This window comes from Prionailurus bengalensis, chromosome D1 (genome assembly GCF_016509475.1).
Source record: "Prionailurus bengalensis isolate Pbe53 chromosome D1, Fcat_Pben_1.1_paternal_pri, whole genome shotgun sequence".
Classification (NCBI taxonomy): Eukaryota; Metazoa; Chordata; class Mammalia; order Carnivora; family Felidae; genus Prionailurus; species Prionailurus bengalensis.
In genome coordinates, this window is record NC_057346.1 from 43,417,662 (window position 1) to 43,440,811 (window position 23,150).

At 38.1% G+C, this 23,150-nt stretch overlaps 1 protein-coding gene across 3 annotated transcripts in view; it reads right to left on the reverse strand.

Moving 5' to 3' along the window:
• FOLH1B (folate hydrolase 1B) overlaps nucleotides 1-23,150 on the reverse strand; it is a 73,728-nt gene that overhangs the window by 37,294 nt on the left and 13,284 nt on the right. For all 3 annotated transcript variants that reach the window (XM_043579966.1, XM_043579965.1, XM_043579967.1), the window contains exons 4-7: nucleotides 22,312-22,413; nucleotides 11,854-11,979; nucleotides 10,882-11,068; nucleotides 8,860-8,953 (exon numbers count right to left, since the gene is read on the reverse strand). In XM_043579966.1, the coding sequence (XP_043435901.1) occupies nucleotides 8,860-8,953; nucleotides 10,882-11,068; nucleotides 11,854-11,979; nucleotides 22,312-22,413 (509 nt within the window). The remainder of the gene's footprint in view (nucleotides 1-8,859; nucleotides 8,954-10,881; nucleotides 11,069-11,853; nucleotides 11,980-22,311; nucleotides 22,414-23,150) is intronic.

Here is a 23,150-nt window from a genome sequence, read left to right on the forward strand (position 1 = left end):
TTCCACCTTAAAAAACGGGACAATGAAGGCAAACTAAACTCGTATTGAGCATAAGAAAAAGAACAATAAATACTGTAACAAAAATAATTACAGAAAAGAGGAAAAAATAGAGAAAATCCATGACACCAAAAGTTGATTCTTTGATAAAATTGACAGATAACTGCATGATAGATGCTATTATTATTGTTATTGTCATTAGTATTGTTGATACTGGTATCAATCCTAGTAGTTTCTCAGGGAGGCAAATGAAAACCATATAATCACATTCCCTTCAACAGAGATGTAAAGAAGAATAGAAAAAAACACATGTGTCCCTTTTCCCTCCCACCCAAGTAAATGTAGTTTTGCTTTACTATAACTCACATATCATCAACTCTTTTTTTAATTTTTTTTTTAACATTTACTCATTTTTGAAAGACAGAGAGAGGCACAGCACAAATGGGGGAGGGGCAGAGAGAGAGGGAGACACAGAATCTGAAGCAGGACCCAGGCTGTCAGTACAGAGCCTGATGTGGGGCTTGAACTCACGGAATGTGAGATCATGACCCGAGCCAAAGTCAGCCGCCCAACTGACTGAGCCACCCAGGAGCCCCTCACCTTTTTTTTTTTTTTTTTTTTTTAATAGGCTTCACATCCAGCCTGGAGTCCAACACAGGGCTTGAACTCACGACTCTGAGATCAAGTCTTGAGCTGAGGTCAAAAGTCAGACCCTTAAGTGACTGAGCCACCCAGGCACCTCACATCTCATCAACTTTTAATTGAAATTTGCAACATTCTTGGGCCATTATATGACTTTATATCTCTTCTTGTCTTCACACACATTTATGAAGAAACTTTCATGTTATGATGTTAGCAATTCTTTTCTAATTAATACACAATGCTAAACGGCTAACCTTTTGTGGGCATCTGAGAATTGACTATCAGGGACAACTAGCATACTCCTAAGTGTGCATCAGGAGTAAATTTTCACAGTGAAATTCATAAACAAATGATACGTTCTTTGAAAAAAATATGTAAGACTAAATTCCTGAAGAATATTTCATTATATCCTAGAAAATATGAAAGATGAGATAGGAGCTGTCTTATTGCTTTTAACATATAAAGATCATCTCCTACTTCCATGTAGATTGAATTTCCAAAGTTCCTTTTAAATCATGGTGTTTTTAATGCAAAGTCCACTTTTCCATAGAAATTATGTTATTAATGATGATTGTATTTACAAGATGGCTTAGAGAAGCTGACTTGAATACATTAGAGATAAACTGCATTTGTGATTTTTTTCTGATCAAGTAATTCTAATACACATTTAGGACCTAGCCAATGCTGACCTAGTTAATCAGAGCAGTCAAATAGTAAACATGGCTAAATACACTTCAAATAAATTCCATATGATCTTCCTTCCATGCATTCTTTTTTTAATTACAAAGATAGTACAGGTTCATTTTAAAAAATTAACATAATTGAGAAAAAAAACAGCCCCGACTTTACTGCAAGATGGCGGCTTAGGAGAACGCTGGGCTCACCGCACGTCCTGCTGATCACTTAGATTCCATCTACACCTGCCTAAATAACCCAGAAAACCGCCAGAGGATTAGCAGAACGGAGTCGCCGGAGCCAAACGCAGACGAGAGGCCCACGGAAGAGGGTAGGAAGGGCGGCGAGGCAGTGCGCGCTCCACGGACTGGCGGGAGGGAGCCGGGGCGGAGGGGCGGCTGGCCGGCCAAGCAGAGCCCCCGAGTCTGGCTGGCAAAAGCGGAGGGGCCTGACGGACTGTGTTCCCACAACAAGCGCGACTTAGCGTCTGGGAGGTCATAAGTTAACAGCTCTGCTCGGAAAGCGGGAAGGCTGGAGGACAAAGGGAGGGAGAGCTGCTGAGCCCCATGACAACAGAGCTCAGTTTGGTGGGGAACAGAGGCGCTCGCCAGCACCATCTCCCCCGCCCATCCCCCAGCCAAAATCCCAAAGAGAACCGGTTCCTGCCAGGGAACTTGCTCGCTCCGCGCAAACACCCAACTCTGCGCTTCTGCGGAGCCAAACCTCCGGCAGCGGATCTGACTCCCTCCCGCTGCCACAGGGCCCCTCCTGAAGTGGATCACCTAAGGAGAAGCAAGCTAAGCCTGCCCCTCCTACCCCTGTGCACCTTGCCTAACCACCCCAGCTAATAGGCCAGATCCCCAGCATCACAAGCCTGGCAGGGTGCAAGTAGCCCAGACGAGCCACACCACCCCACAGTGAATCCCGCCCCTAGGAGAGGGGAAGAGAAGGCACACACCAGTCTGACTGTGGCCCCAGCGGTGGGCTGGGGGCAGACATCAGGTCTGACTGCGGCCCCGCCCACCAACTCCAGTTATACACCACAGCACAGGGGAAGTGCCCTGCAGGTCCTCACCACGCCAGGGACTATCCAAAATGACCAAGCAGAAGAATACCCCTCAGAAGAATCTCCAGGAAATAACAACAGCTAATGAGCTGATCAAAAAGGATTTAAATAATATAACAGAAAGTGAATTTAGAATAATAGTCATAAAATTAATCGCTGGGCTTGAAAACAGTATACAGGACAGCAGAGGATCTCTTGCTACAGAGATCAAGGGACTAAGGAACAGTCACAAGGAGCTGAAAAACGCTTTAAACGAAATGCATAACAAAATGGAAACCACCACAGCTCGGCTTGAAGAGGCAGAGGAGAGAATAGGTGAACTAGAAGATAAAGTTATGGAAAAAGAGGAAGCTGAGAAAAAGAGAGATAAAAAAATCCAGGAGTATGAGGGGAAAATTAGAGAACTAAGTGATACACTAAAAAGAAATAATATACGCATAATTGGTATCCCAGAGGAGGAAGAGAGAGGGAAAGGTGCTGAAGGGGTACTTGAAGAAATCATAGCTGAGAACTTCCCTGAACTGGGGAAGGAAAAAGGCATTGAAATCCAAGAGGCACAGAGAACTCCCTTCAGACGTAACTTGAATCGATCTTCTGCACGACATATCATAGTGAAACTGGCAAAATACAAGGATAAAGAGAAAATTCTGAAAGCAGCAAGGGGTAAACGTGCCCTCACATATAAAGGGAGACCTATAAGACTCGTGACTGATCTCTCTTTTGAAACTTGGCAGGCCAGAAAGAATTGGCACGAGATTTTCAGGGTGCTAGACAGAAAAAATATGCAGCCGAGAATCCTTTATCCAGCAAGTCTGTCATTTAGAATAGAAGGAGACATAAAGGTCTTCCCAAACAAACAAAAACTGAAGGAATTTGTCACCACTAAACCAGCCCTACAAGAGATCCTAAGGGGGACCCTGTGAGACAAAGTCCCAGAGACATCACTACAAGCATAAAACATACAGACATCACAATGACTCTAAACCCGTATCTTTCTATAATAACACTGAATGTAAATGGATTAAATGCACCAACCAAAAGACATAGGGTATCAGAATGGATAAAAAAACAAGACCCATCTATTTGCTGTCTACAAGAGACTCATTTTAGACCTGAGGACACCTTTAGATTGAGAATGAGGGGATGGAGAACTATTTATCATGTGACTGGAAGCCAAAAGAAAGCTGGAGTAGCCATACTTAGACAAACTAGACTTTAAATTAAAGGCTGTAACAAGAGATGAAGAAGGACATTATATAATAGTTACAGGGTCTATCCATCAGGAAGAGCTAACAATTATAAATGTCTATGCGCCGAATACCGGAGCCCCCAAATATATCAAACAATTACTCATAAACATAAGCAACCTTATTGAGAAGAATGTGGTAATTGCAGGGGACTTTAACACCCCACTTACAGAAATGGATAGATCATCTAGACACACGGTCAATAAAGAAACAAGGGCCCTGAATGAGACATTGGATCAGATGGACTTGACAGATATATTTAGAACTCTGCATCCCAAAGCAACAGAATATACTTTCTTCTCGAGTGCACATGGAACATTCTCCAAGATAGATCATACACTGGGTCACAAAACAGCCCTTCATAAGTTTACAAGAATTGAAATTATACCATGCTTACTTTCAGACCACAATGCTATGAAGCTTGAAATCAACCACAGAAAAAAGTCTGGAAAACCTCCAAAAGCATGGAGATTAAAGAACACCCTACTAACGAATGAGTGGGTCAACCAGGCAATTAGAGAAGAAATTAAAAAATATATGGAAACAAACGAAAATGAAAATACAACAATCCAAACGCTTTGGGATGCAGCGAAGGCAGTCCTGAGAGGAAAATACATTGCAATCCAGGCCTATCTCAAGAAACAAGAAAAATCCCAAATACAAAATCTAACAGCACACCTAAAGGAACTAGAAGCAGAACAGCAAAGGCAACCTAAACCCAGCAGAAGAAGAGAAATAATAAAGATCACAGCAGAAATAAACAATATAGAATCTAAAAAAACTGTAGAGCAGATCAACGAAACCAAGAGTTGGTTTTTTGAAAAAATAAACAAAATTGACAAACCTCTAGCCAGGCTTCTCAAAAAGAAAAGGGAGATGACCCAAATAGATAAAATCATGAATGAAAATGGAATTATTACAACCAATCCCTCAGAGATACAAACAATTATCAGGGAATACTATGAAAAATTATATGCCAACAAATTGGACAACCTGGAAGAAATGGACAAATTCCTGAACACCCACACTCTTCCAAAACTCGATCAGGAGGAAATAGAAAGCTTGAACAGACCCATAACCAGCGAAGAAATTGAATCGGTTATCAAAAATCTCCCAAAAATAAGAGTCCAGGACCAGATGGCTTCCCAGGGGAGTTCTACCAGACGTTTAAAGCAGAGATAATACCTATCCTTCTCAAGCTATTCCAAGAAATAGAAAGGGAAGGAAAACTTCCAGACTCATTCTATGAAGCCAGTATTACTTTGATTCCTAAACCAGACAGAGACCCAGTAAAAAAAGAGAACTACAGGCCAATATCCCTGATGAATATGGATGCAAAAATTCTCAATAAGATACTAGCAAATCGAATTCAACGGCATATAAAAAGAATTATTCACCATGATCAAGTGGGATTCATTCCTGGGCTGCAGGGCTCATTCAACATTCTCAAATCAATCAACGTGATACATCACATTAATAAAAGAAAAGATAAGAACCATATGATCCTGTCAATCGATGCAGAAAAGGCCTTTGACAAAATCCAGCACCCTTTCTTAATAAAAACCCTTGAGAAAGTCGGGATAGAAGGAACATACTTAAAGATCATAAAAGCCATTTATGAAAAGCCCACAGCTAACATCATCCTCAACGGGGAAAAACTGAGAGCTTTTTCCCTGACATCAGGAACACGACAAGGATGCCCACTCTCACCGCTGCTGTTTAACATAGTGCTGGAAGTTCTAGCATCAGCAATCAGACAACAAAAGGAAATCAAAGGCATCCAAATTGGCAAAGATGAAGTCAAGCTTTCGCTTTTTGCAGATGACATGATATTATACATGGAAAATCCGATAGACTCCACCAAAAGTCTGCTAGAACTGATACAGGAATTCAGCAAAGTTGCAGGATACAAAATCAATGTACAGAAATCAGTTGCATTCTTATACACTAACAATGAAGCAACAGAAAGACAAATAAAGAAACTGATCCCATTCACAATTGCACCAAGAAGCATAAAATACCTAGGAATAAATCTAACCAAAGATGTAAAGGATCTGTATGCTGAAAACCATAGAAAACTTATGAAGGAAATTGAAGAAGATATAAAGAAATGGAAAGACATTCCCTGCTCATGGATTGGAAAAATAAATATTGTCAAAATGTCAATACTACCCAAAGCTATCTACACATTCAATGCAATCCCAATCAAAATTGCACCAGCATTCTTCTCGAAACTAGAACAAGCAATCCTAAAATTCATATGGAACCACAAAAGGCCCCGAATAGCCAAAGGAATTTTGAAGAAGAAGACCAAAGCAGGAGGCATCACAATCCCAGACTTTAGCCTCTACTACAAAGCTGTCATCATCAAGACAGCATGGTATTGGCACCAAAACAGACACATAGACCAATGGAATAGAATAGAAACCCCAGAACTAGACCCACAAACGTATGGCCAACTCATCTTTGACAAAGCAGGAAAGAACATCCAATGGAAAAAAGACAGTCTCTTTAACAAATGGTGCTGGGAGAACTGGACAGCAACATGCAGAAGGTTGAAACTAGACCACTACTCACACCATTCACAAAAATAAACTCAAAATGGATAAAGGACCTAAATGTGAGACAGGAAACCATCAAAACCCTAGAGGAGAAAGCAGGAAAAGACCTCTCTGACCTCAGCCGTAGCAATCTCTTACTCGACACATCCCCAAAGGCAAGGGAATTAAAAGCAAAAGTGAATTACTGGGACCTTTTGAAGATAAAAAGCTTCTGCACAGCAAAGGAAACAACCAACAAAACTAAAAGGCAACCAACGGAATGGGAAAAGATATTTGCAAATGACATATCGGACAAAGGGCTAGTATCCAAAATCTATAAAGAGCTCACCAAACTCCACACCCGAAAGACAAATAACCCAGTGAAGAAATGGGCAGAAAACATGAATAGACACTTCTCTAAAGAAGACATCCGGATGGCCAACAGGCACATGAAAAGATGTTCAGCGTCGCTCCTTATCAGGGAAATACAAATCAAAACCACACTCAGGTATCACCTCACACCAGTCAGAGTGGCCAAAATGAACAAATCAGGAGACTATAGATGCTGGCGAGGATGTGGAGAAACGGGAACCCTCTTGCACTGTTGGTGGGAATGCAAATTGGTGCAGCCGCTCTGGAAAACAGTGTGGAGGTTCCTCAGAAAATTAAAAATAGACCTACCCTATGACCCAGCAATAGCACTGCTAGGAATTTACCCAAGGGATACAGGAGTACTGATGCATAGGGCCACTTGTACCCCAATGTTCATAGCAGCACTCTCAACAATAGCCAAATTATGGAAAGAGCCTAAATGTCCATCAACTGATGAATGGATAAAGAAATTGTGGTTTATATACACAATGGAATACTACGTGGCAATGAGAAAAAATGAAATATGGCCTTTTGTAGCAACGTGGATGGAACCGGAGAGTGTGATGCTAAGTGAAATAAGCCATACAGAGAAAGACAGATACCATATGGTTTCACTCTTATGTGGATCATGAGAAACTTAACAGAAACCCATGGGGGAGGGGAAGGAAAAAAAAAATAAAGAGGTTAGAATGGGAGAGAGCCAAAGCATAAGAGACTGTTAAAAACTGAGAACAAACTGAGGGTTGATGGGGGGTGGGAGGGAGGGGAGGGTGGGTGATGGGTATTGAGGAGGGCACCTTTTGGGATGAGTACTGGGTGTTGTATGGAAACCAATTTGTCAATAAATTTCATAAAATAAATAAATAAATAAATAAACAAATAAATAAATAAATAAAAATAAAAAATTAACATAATTGAGATTATTCTGTCTTTATGTATCTGCATATCTATATATAGATATTTCTATAGATACCTAGATAGGTAATTCTGCTATTTTCTCTTAGTAGTATAGCATAAGCATGTTTCCATAACATTAAATATTCTTGTACAACATATGTTTTAATGGTTCTATGCACTATCATAGCCATAGCTACATATCTGACTTACTTAGCAATTTTTGAAGATCAGTGTTATTGACAGTTTTCTAATACTACAAGTAATGTTATAATCACTTTCATCTTTTAAATATGACAAATATTTGACTTGATTTACAAATATGTTTAGACAAATGCATAGTCTGCTGTGCCCTCAAAAGTTGTGCCTGGATCCTGAATTCTAACCACACGGTAAAAGCTGAGAGCCTATAAATAAAAGAGACGAAGGTGCTGTTCCTTAAACTGCCCTTAAATGGGACAGATCCCTCCACTTCTCCGAATATCAACCTCCTCAATTGTAAATAAGAAGGGCATTGTATTAGGTCATAAAAAGTTTTCTTATAGAGACTAGAATAAAATGATCAAGAATGCTTTAAACTCAAATAAGAAAAGGTACTAACTGGCAAGATGCTTCTTTCACAATTCTACTTTCAAAGAAGTCATGTTCTCTCCCTCCTGAAGGACACTGGACAAAGGACCTGCAGATGGGACATAGCAGGGCACGAAAGGAGAGAGGGTTCCAATGTCAGGAAAGCAGAAGGGGAAGAGGAATAAAGATAAAGATAACATGGAATTGATCTCACAATATGGTGTTCCAAGTCATCCAAGTACTAGACAATACGTGGATTAGATGAGTAAGAGATTTATTAGGGGAAAAGCCTGTGAGAGAAATGGGAAGGGGGTGAGGGAAAGCTGAAAAAGCCAATAGACTGCAATGCAGGTCTCATATGAGGTAAAGGAGAAAAGGAAGGAAGAAAAGGGTCATGGGTGGTGGCATCTAGTTGGACAAACCTGTCATAGAATCCTGAGCCAAAGTCTCCCATGAGAAGAGTCCTGGGCCTCCCAATAATGGGCCTGTTTTAGTGTCCCTGCTGCAACTAGTCACTGACTGGGAACACCAGTAGGAAGCACGGCCTCGACACAAACAGGGTGGTGGATTTCAAAGCACTGTCACTGGAGTCATTGATCAGTCATGCCCCCTGCAGCTGGAAACTGAAAGTCATTCTCATGACTGTCACATACAGGATAGCACTACATAAAGTAAATTCCAGAAAATAACCACTATTCTTTAAAATGGTGATAAAATTGTAGGTTCCACCATCTAACAGAATTTCAGTGTTTCTGAATAGTGGAGAAATATTCAGATGTTAATATTGCCAATAGTCAAAGACTGCCGATAAAGAGAATTATCCAAAGAGCCATCTGTTTGTTTCTTACACACTTACTCCAGGAACTTCTGTGCATCATAGTATCCAACTGGATGAACGGGAATACTTGGAAGACCAACAGCCTCGGTGATTCCACGTCTGTAAGCATATTCTGAAAGAAGCTGGACATGCTTCAGTACAAACCGAGTCCCTTTCAAAAGTGTTTCTGTAAATCCCATTAAACACATTCTTATATTGCATCTACTGGAACTGTTAAAATAAAAAGACACCTTCAAACGTTAGCGAGTATGTGGAGCAGCTGAAACTCTCATACATTCTGTGCAAGCGTGTAAAATCATACAGTCACTTTGGATCACTCTTTGGAAAAGTAAGGTTAAACAGAATTGTGCATTAGGACACAGCAATTACTCATAGGTATTTACTCAAGAAAGGAGGAAAATATATGTCCACATAGAAGACCTGTACAAAATTATTCACAGCAGCTGAATTTGGGCAGCTAAACACAGAACACAGCACAGATGTCTGTCAACAGCAGCATGAATAAATGATCTGTAGCCCAGTCGCACAACAGAATTCTACTCAGCAACTGAAAGAACAAACTACTAAGACACACAATAACACGGACAGATCTCAAATCAGTATACTGAATAAGAACAGTGAGCTACAAAAGAATATACACTGAGTCCTTGTATATGAAGTTCAAAACCAGGCAAATTAATCAATGGTGAGAGATACCAGAAAGTGCTTGACCAGAAAGGAGCACAAGAGAACTTTCTGGAGTCATGAGAATGTCCTATATCTTATTTTGAGTGACATAGACATATGCAATTTAAAATTTTCATTGAACTAAATTCTTAAGATCTGTGTATTTTATTACATATGAGCTCTACTTCAAAATAAAAACCTTCTGTCATTTCCTCAGATTAAAAAAATAGGAGTTATTTTTCCATTGTTTTCTCCAAATTTTTAAATTATCTAATAAGAACAAGGTGATGGCAAAAGCATATTCATTTTATGAGTAAAATGATGTAATGATACATTACGTGGGACTTATTTAAAAATTGTCCTATGTAACAATAAAAAAGGCAGAATAAATAGATGAAACAAGATTGACAAAATGTTGATAATTATCTCTATGTTTGTGTATTTTAGAACTATTCCAGAATAAAAAGTAAAACTAAAGGGGTAAGAAAAAGAAAAAAAGAATAGGGCACAAAAGGAAATTCAGTAAATACAAGCCCCATAGGGATAACATTTCTCCCCTAAAATACTATCATTTAAATTTGAGGATAAGCAACAGAAATATTCAAGGTAAGTTCACTTTATGTTCATAAGTTTAGCTTTGTAAAACAGAAATTTAGAGAGGTTGCATTTTTTTTTTAACTTGGGAGTAAAAACCAGAAGTAAGTGAAGTTAAGGTATATTTATGTGATTTTATTACAGGATAACATGTATTGTTTTTAAAAAAAATCTATGACAGTATACTATGTTCTAAGAAGATTCATAAATCTTTAAAGGACTCTATATTTTAAATGTGCCATTTTGGGGATTTGTAAAACTTCTTTTCTGCTATCCCTTATCAGCAACTAGGAAATCCAAAAACTGTAAAAGCCATAAATTTGGAGGGAATTTACTTGGCATCCAAACCTGATCTGATCCAAACTCATTTCACAGCCGATCTAATTAGAGCAGACATGTGGCTATTTATATTATTTATTTTTATCATTTATTATTTACCTCTGCTTAGGATGATTATTCATATATTTTGCTGCAAAAGTATTTATATGTCTGCTTCCTGGATTCCATCCCAGCCTCCTGGGTGTTACGCAATCAATGGTATATGCATCACATTACTTTTAAATGTCAGAAAATGTCTGGATTCCAAAACCCATCAGGCCCAGGGGTTCCCAATAAGAGATCAGGAAGCTAAGGCAATACTTTTCAGTGTCTGAAACTCTTTAACTTACTTCTTTGATGCACAGAGAATTTTAAAAAAACATACTTTCTTTGAAATCCTTTAATAAAATCACTTTAAAATGTTTTTAAGTTTCCTGTGATGATTAAGGCCTGATCACTCACCATTTGCTGGGTAACCAGGTGTGAGAGGGTCCCCTGCTCCATTAAGATTTAAGATATTTCCACGCTGGACACCACCACCAGGTAGATTCCAACCATCTGGATAGGACTTCACCCCAGGAGCAAAGTAATCAGCAGGATCTGAGTACAGAATGACTCCTTTGGCCCCTGCCAGCTGGGCATTTTTAACCTGGAAAACACAACGTCTTTTTTATTTCAGGTTGGTTGTTCCAGATTTGATAATATCGGGTTTTTTGAAATTACACTTAAACTTTGTCATTTAGACCTGCAACAAAGGACATCTCACAGAGAACTGGCGCTTGCTTTTTCCTACTTTAAGTTCTAAAAATGGGTTTCTAGGGCTAGATCAGCCCCCACAGCAGCAGATTTGGAAAATGCCCGTAATAGCGATAGCAAGTACTTGCTGTTTTCTTGCATTAGTCTAGAAGCACAGGAAGCAAGTAGACCCTACAGGCCAGATTTCTCTCTATCTTTTATGGATGGAAGGGAATATTTTGGAAATTTAATTTCTTACAAAAGAGGAAAAAAATTTACAGGTCAAAGTGACAGTAATTTTCAAAAACTGTTATGTATAAATTGTTTTCTCTGAGTCCCTACAATAATAATTACTATTAAAATTTAATTAGGTAGATATTTTCAAAGATAATATTTAAAACAAAGATACGATGGTAACAAAAAATCCCATTCATGCTTCTTTGTAGACCACAGGCATAATCTGTAAATATGGAAAAATCTGCTCTGTTCTCCCTGAACTTCCTCATTGGCCCAAACTCCAAAGACCCCATTAAAACCCTTATCTATAAGCTAGTACGTGTGTCCTCCCCATAAGGTAGGCATGTTATATAATATGAGAAGATTATAGTCCTCAGAAAGTTTGAAGGATATGTTTCTACACATGTAAGATATGACATAATTTTTTGTATTTGGGGACAAGGAAAAACAAATGACTTTTACCTTATTTCCTCTGAAAATTTTCCCATATCTGGCAATCACAATCTTCCCAGAGCAATTGATTTTCATGTCCCTCTCTAGTTTAAAGAAGTCTTCAATCCGGCCATAGTTAACATACACTAGATCACCCTGTTGAGATCAGGAATGATTTAGTACAAGTAAGATTTAATACAAGGAGGTTTCCCTGCATGAAGACTGTTTCCCATCTTTGAATGAGGGAAGACGCAAGAGAGTTCATGGGGGTCAGAAAGCATGAAACTCAAATAAGAGATTCAAGAGAGAAGAACTTGAATTAAAGCAATTGGCTGGGTTAGAGATGTATGAACTTAACAGTAAGGTTTGCTTATATGTCTCCTCTATAGTGGCTATAAAGCTATAGAAGTGTTCCCCCCCACAAATGTATACAAATATACATATTGCCACTGGCAATTTGAAGGGTCCAGGCTCTCTAGGTTAAGAAACTCTTGATGAGAGCTTTATTCTTTTAGAAGTACATTCACAAATAGTAGATTAATGGGTCTTTACAACCACCAGGTAAGGAAGAAAGGTCAGGTAATTTTTAAGGGCTTTATGGGTCTGGTTTCATATTATTAGTATGACTGTGTGTAAGTCTTATAACATCTCTGAGTCTCAGTACTCTTATTTGCAAAATGACCAGTGTTCTTCATTTTTTCTTACCTACTCCATAAATTACTTTTGAAAAGTAATGTACTCTCTCATACATTTACTTGACATCTAAAATCATACCTTTAAGTCTAATATCATACCTTTAAGATCTAATACCATACCTTTAAGTCACTATAACAAATGCAATTACCAGCATATTAGAAGTATTAACATTTTTAGGAGCAAATTTACATCAATTTTTATATGTATCCAAAGGCATATAAACACTACACTGATTTATTATTCAATATCATCCATTTGAAAACTACAGGAACACACTCTTCAGTCAGAATTTTACCATCCCATTTACCTTCAGCTTCACTTTTGTCCCCCTTTCCCCAAAAAATTTTACTCTAAAGTAAAATATATATGTTCTGGACACTGGGATGTGCTGCCCAGATTCCTCTTCAGTGATGACGTTCTTGTTCCAGTTTCAAGGAAGGCTCTCCGCAGACATCCTTCAATTCTCAAGCCTCTCCAAGGATTGCCTCAGGTACAGACAACCACCATGCTCAAGGTCATGCCCTTTCTTAGGATGTCACACATCAGTGACAGATCAGTGTGGGACTATAAAGACTTGGACATCACCCTACTAAAGAATTACTGGGTCAACCAGGCAATTAGAGAAGAAATTAAAAAATATATGGAAACAAACGAGGGGCGCCTGGGTGGCTCAGTCGGTTAAGCGTCCGACTTCGGCTCAGGTCACGATCTCACAGTTCATGAGTTCGAGCCCCGTGTCGGGCTCTGTGCTGACAGCTCAGAGCCTGGAGCCTGTTTCAGATTCTGTGTCTCCCTCTCTCTGACCACCCCCGTTCATGCTGTCTCTCTCTGTCTCAAAAATAAATAAACGTTAAAAAAAAATTAAAAAAAAATATATGGAAACAAACGAAAATGAAAATACAACAATCCAAATGCTTTGGGATGCAGCGAAGGCAGTCCTGAGAGGAAAATACATTGCAGTCCAGGCCTATCTCAAGAAACAAGAAAAATCCCAAATACAAAATCTAACAGCACACCTAAAGGAACTAGAAGCAGAACAGCAAAGGCAGCCTAAACCCAGCAGAAGAAGAGAAATAATAAAGATCACAGCAGAAATAAACAATATAGAATCTAAAAAAACCGTAGAGCAGATCAACGAAACCAAGAGTTGGTTTTTTGAAAAAATAAACAAAATTGACAAACCTCTAGCCAGGCTTCTCAAAAAGAAAAGGGAGATGACCAACTAGATAAAATCATGAATGAAAATGGAATTATTACAACCAATCCCTCAGAGATACAAACAATTATCAGGGAATACTATGAAAAATTATATGCCATCAAATTGGACAACCTGGAAGAAATGGACAAATTCCTGAACACCCACACTCTTCCAAAACTCGATCAGGAGGAAATAGAAAGCTTGAACAGACCCATAACCAATGAAGAAATTGAATCAGTTATCCAAAATCTCCCAAAAATAAGAGTCCAGGACCAGATGGCTTCCCAGGGGAGTTCTACCAGACGTTTAAAGCAGAGATAATACCTATCCTTCTCAAGCTATTCCAAGAAATAGAAAGGGAAGGAAAACTTCCAGACTCATTCTATGAAGCCAGTATTACTTTGATTCCTAAACCAGACAGAGACCCAGTAAAAAAAGAGAACTACAGGCTAATATCCCTGATGAATATGGATGCAAAAATTCTCAATAAGATACTAGCAAATCGAATTCAACAGCATATAAAAAGAATTATTCACCATGATCAAGTGGGATTCATTCCTGGGCTGCAGGGCTCATTCAACATTCTCAAATCAATCAACGTGATACATCACATTAATAAAAGAAAAGATAAGAACCATATGATCCTGTCAATTGATGCAGAAAAGGCCTTTGACAAAATCCAGCACCCTTTCTTAATAAAAACCCTTGAGAAAGTTGGGATAGAAGGAGCATACTTAAAGATCATAAAAGCCATTTATGAAAAGCCCACAGCTAACATCATCCTCAATGGGGAAAAACTGAGAGCTTTTTCCCTGAGATCAGGAACACGCAGGGATGCCGACTCTCACCGCTGTTGTTTAACATAGTGTTGGAAGTGCTAGCATCAGCAATCAGACAACAAAAGGAAATCAAAGGCATCAAAATTGGCAAAGATGAAGTCAAGCTTTCACTTTTTGCATATGACATGATACTATACATGGAAAATCCGATAGACTCTACCAAAAGTCTGCTAGAACTGATACATGAATTTAGCAAAGTTGCAGGACACAAAATCAATGTACAGAAATCAGTTGCATTCTTATACACTAACAATGAAGCAACAGAAAGACAAATAAAGAAACTGATCCCATTCACAATTGCACCAAGAAGCATAAAATACCTAGGAATAAATCTAACCAAAGATGTAAAAGATCTGTATGCTGAAAACTATAGAAAGCTTATGAAGGAAACTGAAGAAGATATAAAGAAATGGAAAGACATTCCCTGCTCATGGATTGGAAGAATAAATATTGTCAAAATGTCAATACTACCCAAAGCTATCTACACATTCAATGCAATCCCAATCAAAATTGCACCAGCATTCTTCTCGAAACTAGAACAAGCAATCCTAAAATTCATATGGAACCACAAAGGGCCCCAAATAGCCAAAGTAATTTTTAAGAAGAAGACCAAAGCAGGAGGCATCACAATCCCAGACTTTAGCCTCTACTACAAAGCTGTCATCATCAAGACAGCATGGTATTGGCACCAAAACAGACACATAGACCAATGGAATAGAATAGAAACCCCAGAACTAGACCCACAAACGTATGGCCAACTCATCTTTGACAAAGCAGGAAAGAACATCCAATGGAAAAAAGACAGTCTCTTTAACAAATGGTGCTGGGAGAACTGGACAGCAACATGCAGAAGGTTGAAACTAGACCACTACTCACACCATTCACAAAAATAAACTCAAAATGGATAAAGGACCTAAATGTGAGATAGGAAACCATCAAAACCTTAGAGGAGAAAGCAGGAAAAGACCTCTCTGACCTCAGCCGTAGCAATCTCTTACTCGACACATCCCCAAAGGCAAGGGAATTAAAAGCAAAAGTGAATTACTGGGACCTTATGAAGATAAAAAGCTTCTGCACAGCAAAGGAAACAACCAACAAAACTAAAAGGCAACCAACGGAATGGGAAAAGATATTTGCAAATGACATATCGGACAAAGGGCTAGTATCCAAAATCTATAAAGAGCTCACCAAACTCCACACCCGAAAGACAAATAACCCAGTGAAGAAATGGGCAGAAAACATGAATAGACACTTCTCTAAAGAAGACATCCGGATGGCCAACAGGCACATGAAAAGATGCTCAACGTCACTCCTCATCAGGGAAATACAAATCAAAACCACACTCAGGTATCACCTCACACCAGTCAGAGTGGCCAAAATGAACAAATCAGGAGACTATAGATGCTGGCGAGGATGTGGAGAAACGGGAACCCTCTTGCACTGTTGGTGGGAATGCAAATTGGTGCAGCCACTCTGGAAAACAGTGTGGAGGTTCCTCAGAAAATTAAAAATAGACCTACCCTATGACCCAGCAATAGCACTGCTAGGAATTTACCCAAGGGATACAGGAGTACTGATGCATAGGGCCACTTGTACCCCAATGTTCATAGCAGCACTCTCAACAATAGCCAAATTATGGAAAGAGCCTAAATGTCCATCAACTGATGAATGGATAAAGAAATTGTGGTTTATATACACAATGGAGTACTACATGGCAATGAGAAAGAACGAAACATGGCCCTTTGTAGCAACGTGGATGGAACTGGAGAGTGTGATGCTAAGTGAAATAAGCCATACAGAGAAAGACAGATACCATATGGTTTCACTCTTATGTGGATCATGAGAAACTTAACAGAAACCCATGGGGGAGGGGAAGGAAAAAAAAAAGAGGTTAGAGTGGGAGAGAGCCAAAGCATAAGAGACTCTTAAAAACTGAGAACAAACTGAGGGTTGATGGGGGGTGGGAGGGAGGGGAGGGTGGGTGATGGGTATTGAGGAGGGCACCTTTTGGGATGAGCACTGGGTGTTGTATGGAAACCAATTTGACAATAAATTTCATATATTGAAAAAAAAAAAAGACTTGGACATCTTAGTCCAACCCAGGACAGTTCTGAAGGGCTATGCTGACTCCAGCCGATGCTGTCCCAGAGCTGGCATTGAGGGTGACTGCTCCTTCTGCTCCATCTGGCTTCCTTTCCCTCCCTGACACAGGTACTGATCCCAAGAGAATGCTTCTTAATGAATATTTAGTATACTAGATTCCACTTCAGTTTCTGTCACCTAGAATCTGGGAATGCTTGGAAGTCTTTTTTCTTGATCACTGCCCAACTTCCCTTGATTAAGAATATATATATGTATGCTTTTACTCATATGTGGAACTTAAGAAACAAAACAGATGAACATATGGGAAGGGGTGGGGGAGGAGGGGAAAAGGAGAGATGGAAATAACCACAAGAGACTCTTAACCATAGAGAACAAACTGAGGCTTGATGGAGAGAGATTGGTGGAAGATGGGCTACATTGGGTGATGGGTATTAAGAAGGTCATTTGTTGGGGTGCCTAGGAGGCTCAGTTGGTCAAGCACCTGACTCTTGACTTCAGCTTAGGTCATGGTCTCATGGTTCCTGGGTTCGAACCAGGGTTTGGGCTCTGCACTTAGCAATGCTAGCAGTGTGGGGCCTGCTTGGGATTCTCTTTCTCTCTCCCTCTCTCTCTGCCTCCCCTCTGCTTGCTCTCTCTCTCTCTCTCAAAAATAAATAAATTAATTAAAAAACTTAAAAAGAGGGGCACCTGGGTGGCTCAGTTGGTTAGCATCTGACTTTGGCTCAGGTCATGATCTCACAGTTCATGGATTCGAACCCCGTGTTGGGCTCTGTGCTGACAACTCAGAGCCTGGAGCCTGCTTCGGATTCTGCATCTCCTTCTCTCTCTGTCCCTTCCCCGCTCACACTCCATCTCTCTCTCCCAAAAATAAATAAACATTAAAAAAAAATTAGGGATACAGTAAATCCCTGTCCTTGGAGGAACTTACATTTATGTGAAAAGCAGAAAGATAATAATGAATTAAAAAGTAAGTAAATTATATGGTATATTAAAAAGTGATAAGTGCTGTCAAAAATTTTTTCAAAGTTTAAATAGAATAGGCAAACAGTAACTAGTACTTGGGTGGGTGCAATGTTAATAAAAAGAGGAAAGTCTACTGAGAAGGTGACATCTGAATCTTTGCTTCAGTAAAGGGATTAGCTCTTGTATTTTAGCTCTTGTATTTCTTCTTCAGACAATGCAATATTAATACACTATTAATGATAGCACTGTAGTATGTCTCATTTATAATTGTTAGCCTTCTCTGGAGCTTGCTTTTATTCTGTGAGTATAGAGACATTAACCAATCTGATTTCAGTGAATTTTGTTTTAGTGTCAGTGTCCTACCTGAAATGTATCTCTATTTAATATCACTAACTTTGGTGACACTGCTTCCTAAAATGTCTATAAATTGTGGCTATCTTTTGATAAATCTGTAATCCTCACAGAACAAATTATGATGGAGGTGGGATTGGAGAAGATATTGGTTTAAAAATGACAGGACACTTTGAAAATGAACACAAGTGTGATAGATATGTCCTCTGGGCACTTCACAAATGCAAGTTGTCACTGTTATTTAGAAAAAAGCTTTGTTTTCAGACAATGACCTTCTTGTAAAGTTTACACTGTACCATTGTTCTATGACTGGGAATAAATACAATCTTGCACTGTCAGCCTAGAATTTTCCGTGTCTTTCAAGCTTCCATCTTCCTGTTCTTGTTAGCTGAAACAGAACTGGGAGGAAAGACATGAGGCTCCCAAAATATAGTTGTTAAACCCACAGAATCAAGACCTGGAGTCTTACTGGGAACAAACTATGAAGACCTACCAAAACTCAGCAAGGTGGGAACCAGAACCTGTGTTTTATAAGCCTTCTCGATTATCATGATATGTACTGAAGTTTGAAAACCAAAAATTAGATTACATATATTTTTAAAGTTTGTTTTGAGAGAGACGGGGGGAGTGGGGGAGAAACAGAAAGACAGGCGAAGAGAGAGAATCCCAACCAGGCCCCATGCTGCCAGCAGAGAGCCCAAAACGGGCATGAACCTAGAAAGGCCCGAGATCATGACCTGAGCTGAAAACCGAGAGTTGGATGCTTAATTGACTGAGCCACCCAGACACCCTTAGATTATATTTTTATTAGACATTGTCAAATTGCTCATTTCAAATAGCCTAAAGCAGAGCCCAGTACTTTACACTCCAGAGAATTCAGATGTAGATCTGAAGATAGCTTACAGTGAAAAATATTAAGCCCACATACAGACATATATAATTTTAAAAAGAACTAACATTGCACTAGCTGAGTTACAGGTGACCCAGTGAAGCACACCAGCCGCAAATTCATCTAATATTTGAACACAAACAAGAATCTCATGCGGAATCAGGGGATCCTTCTAGCTTTCCATTAATCTAGAAGAGTTTAAATCTACTTGAAAGAAATGAGTTAATAATCTCTATGACTCTTAGGAGTAGAATAATTCTGTCAAAGTCCAAAAAGTATTTGGGGATTTTATCTGATTATACATTAAGCCCACATACTAATGTGGGTATAATTTTCTTCTTATAACACTCTGTCTTCTTATCTAGAAACATAATCTGTTTCTTTTTTTTTTAAGTTTACTTTTGAGAAAGAGAGACAGAGAGACAGAGCATGAATGAGAGAGGGGCAGAGAAGGAGACACAGAATCTGAAGCAGGCTCTAGGCTTTGAGCTATCAGCACAGAGCCTGAAGTGGGGCTCAAACTCAGGAACTGCGAGACCTTGACCTGAGCCTAAGTAGAATGCTTAACCAACTCAGCCACCCAGGTGCCCCCATAATCTATTTCTTTATACATAGTATTTTCATTGCTCAATAAATTTTAGTGTTTTTGAACTACTTCACACTCACTGAAGACTTTTAAAGTATATTTTATATTTTACGGCTATCTTAAATTAAAAATTGTTGCTATATTTCCTCTTATTATATACTGTCTGTCCATATATATTTAACTCCAATCTGATAATATTAATGCTATTTTTAAATAATTATGTATTAGTATTTTTTATATATTCTGGTTATACAGATTTATCACTGTAAATAATGAGGAGAATTAATAAAGAAAACCCAAAGTTTAAAAACATAAGAACAATTGGGCAATATCAAAATTAAAGATATATTTTCAATAAAGGAAAGCTTAGATAACATGAATAGGTGAAAAATTAGAAGATACTTATAATATTTAAACCAATATTGAATAAATAATTAAAATATTTAAGAAATACTTAAATTCAATAAGAAAAAAGGCTGGAAATTCAACAGGAAAAGGAGAAGGCTATACGTAGTCCTTGCACAGAATAAAAACCAGAACAGCTAATAAACAACTATGTATAGAGACAAGCAACCTCACTGGTAATCAGAGAAATGTGAATTAAAATAAATTAAAACACTTAGATGGGCAAAAATTATAAAGTTACATAATTTCAAGTGTTGATGAAAATATATAAAAAAAGGTTGTCAGTGCAAGCAATAAACTGCTACAGTCTGGACGTCGGGAAATTAAATATTCCTATAAAACAGCAATCCCATACCTGGTTTACCATGAACAGAGAAACCCTGGCAAGCCCAAACAGGGACACGTATGAGGTTACTTGTTGCAACACTGTGGTCATGAGAACTTAAAAGTAAAGCAGTGTTGGCAACTAAAAGAATGGGTAAGTTACATGTGATGTGCACATATCATGAAATGATAGGCAACAGCAAAAGTGATGAGCTGCTCTGACAAAGCAACAGGGTAGATTTTTTAAAGGACGTTGATTGAAAATAGTAAGAGATGAAGTAAGACCTAAAATATAATGCTACCTATAGAAATTTAAAGTACATCAAACACAAAATAAAGTCATATATTTTTAAGAACACTGTGTACATTGCTAAGGACACAAATACACTGGGGGGAGGGGAAAGGAATGAGATCGAGGATAGGGATGGGAGATGAAAGGAAAAGAAAATACATTTAAATTAGGGATCATACATGGGCCCATGATGGTAAGGCGCCTTAACCTGAGGAACAAGTCTAAGTGATGTCAGGACACGTGAGATCTAAAATATACTATCTTGGGGCATCTGTGTGGCTCAGTTGGTTAAGGGTCCGACTTCGGCTCAGGTCATGATCTCACAGTTCATGGGTTCGAGCCCCACATCTGGCTCTGTGCTGACAGCTCAGAGCTTGGAGCATGCTTTGGATTCTGTGTCTCCCTCCCTGGCCCTCCCCTCTCTCGCACTCTGTCTCTCTCTCTGTCTCTCAAAAATAAATAAACATTAAAAATAAACTAAAAATAAAATAAAATATACTCTCTCTTCATTTCCAATTGTTAAATGCCACATTTCTATCTCAGGTGAACCATAAAATAATTACAATTGTATGCATTCTATTTATGTGCCAATTTTAGAAAGAATTTTTCTAATATTATACCATTAAGTAAGATGTAAACTATTCATTTGAAATAAGTTTCATGAAATCAATAGAAAATATTCTTTGATTCAAAGCTTGTGTTTTTAAATTATAAATAAGCCAGTAAAGCCAATACATCTGAAAATAAAAAAGAGTATTTTTCTCTCTTATTAAAAAATATGGCACTGTTGCCTGATATTAAATAATACTTATGTTCTTGGATTAAATCCTCATTGATTGGTGAAGATAGACTTTTAAATATTCAACTCTAAATACAATTTTTTTACTTAGGATGTTTCCAATAATAGCCAACTCTTACCCTTCTATCAGGTGGTATTTCAATATACCCAACTGTCAATCAGCAACTTCTCGTAAATATACCATATATCCTAGGCATCTCAACCCAGTACATCCAAAATTGAATCTACTTGCTGTCAAATATTTTAATGGGAAAGATAATTTTTTAAATATATTAATAAATTATATTCAACTCTTTCAAATTTACCTTTCTTAGCTTTCTTCTAAACAACAAAGTACCACACAAGAATCGGATTGACTGTAGAATTTCAGATGATAGTTAAATACACTGCTTTATTGAGTAGACCACACAAAATTTTCTAGAATGGACATTCAGGCTCCCCATTTGAAAATGGCAACAATACTCTTATTCAAATTCTTTGAAAACTAATCACTGCCATGCAACAGTAGTAATTAATGTATTTTCATACAATGAAAATTACTTGGCAATAAAAAAGAATGAGCTAAATGCTAAAACGCAGGAATCTCATAGACTCTATGCTTAGTGAAAGAAACTGGACACAAATGATTACATGCTATACAATTCTGTTTAGGTGAATTTTTAGAATAGGCAAAACTAATCAATGGTGGCAAAAACAAATTGAATGACTGTGTCTGTGTAATACCGATTGAGAAAGGTCATAAAGGTACATTCTGAAGTGACTAATATTTTGTGTGTTAAGGGGTTTGGATTACATAGGTATACGCATTTGTCAAAAGTCAGTAAATGTACATTTTGCATTTCTGCATCTCATTGGAGTAAATTTTATCTTTAAAAACGGTCAACAAAACTAATAGTCCTTTTCTTATAAAGAAATTCTAGTTTCTTAACTGTAAAAAAGGGGTAAATTTGGATTATATGAAAAATCTTATAACTGTTTAATTGTTGCCTGCATATATGAGGAATTCTGTTTGTTATTTTTGTTTCATCATATTGCATTTTTACCTCTGGCATTCCCTGCGGGGAGAAGGCATTAAAAGGTGGCACAACGTCTGAAACATTTTCATATCCTGGAGGAGGTGGTTCAAATAATGATGTGTTAAAAATCTAGAAAAACAAAATACGATAATCAAAAGTAAATCAGGTAAAGTTTGATTGCTACAAGTCAAACACAAGGAAAAAAATGTGTATATTCTTCCCTTTCAGTATAGGGTTAATCAATCCTTCAGTATTTTGCAAATACATATCAAATATCCAGCACTGTGCTAGAAGTTGTGAGGATTTCATCAGAAGAATAAACTATAGACCCAAAGAGGACCTATAAAGCACCAGGTTTGATTTAGGAGGAAATGTTAATACCCAAATAAAAAGTAGCATTGTATTATAAATTCAGTCCCTTATAACATTGCTAAGATGATTATTTAGCAACAAATTACATACTAAATTTATTTCAATAAAAAAAATACATTCAAGAAGATCCATATCTAATAGTACCTAGACACACTGAACAACATTCACACTTGAACTAAAAATAAATTATTATGTTTTTAAGCATACCATTGAATTGAGGCGGGGGGAGGAGTAAGGACTACTCAGAAGCAAAAAAGTGGCACATTCCAGGATTTTCAGGATTCTCGGGAATCCTGAGAGGTTGCACTAAAGTTGAATCTAATGGAGCCTGGGACCCCAAAAGAGGGGCACACGATGTTTAAAGAAAGTCTAGAGATGGTCCAAATAATAGAGTCTTACAAGAGACCCCTGCATAAAGCTGGGTCTCCAAAATACAACAACCTTCAGGATTGAAGATACACTAGAGATAAACCTGTTGGATGTATATATGAGGA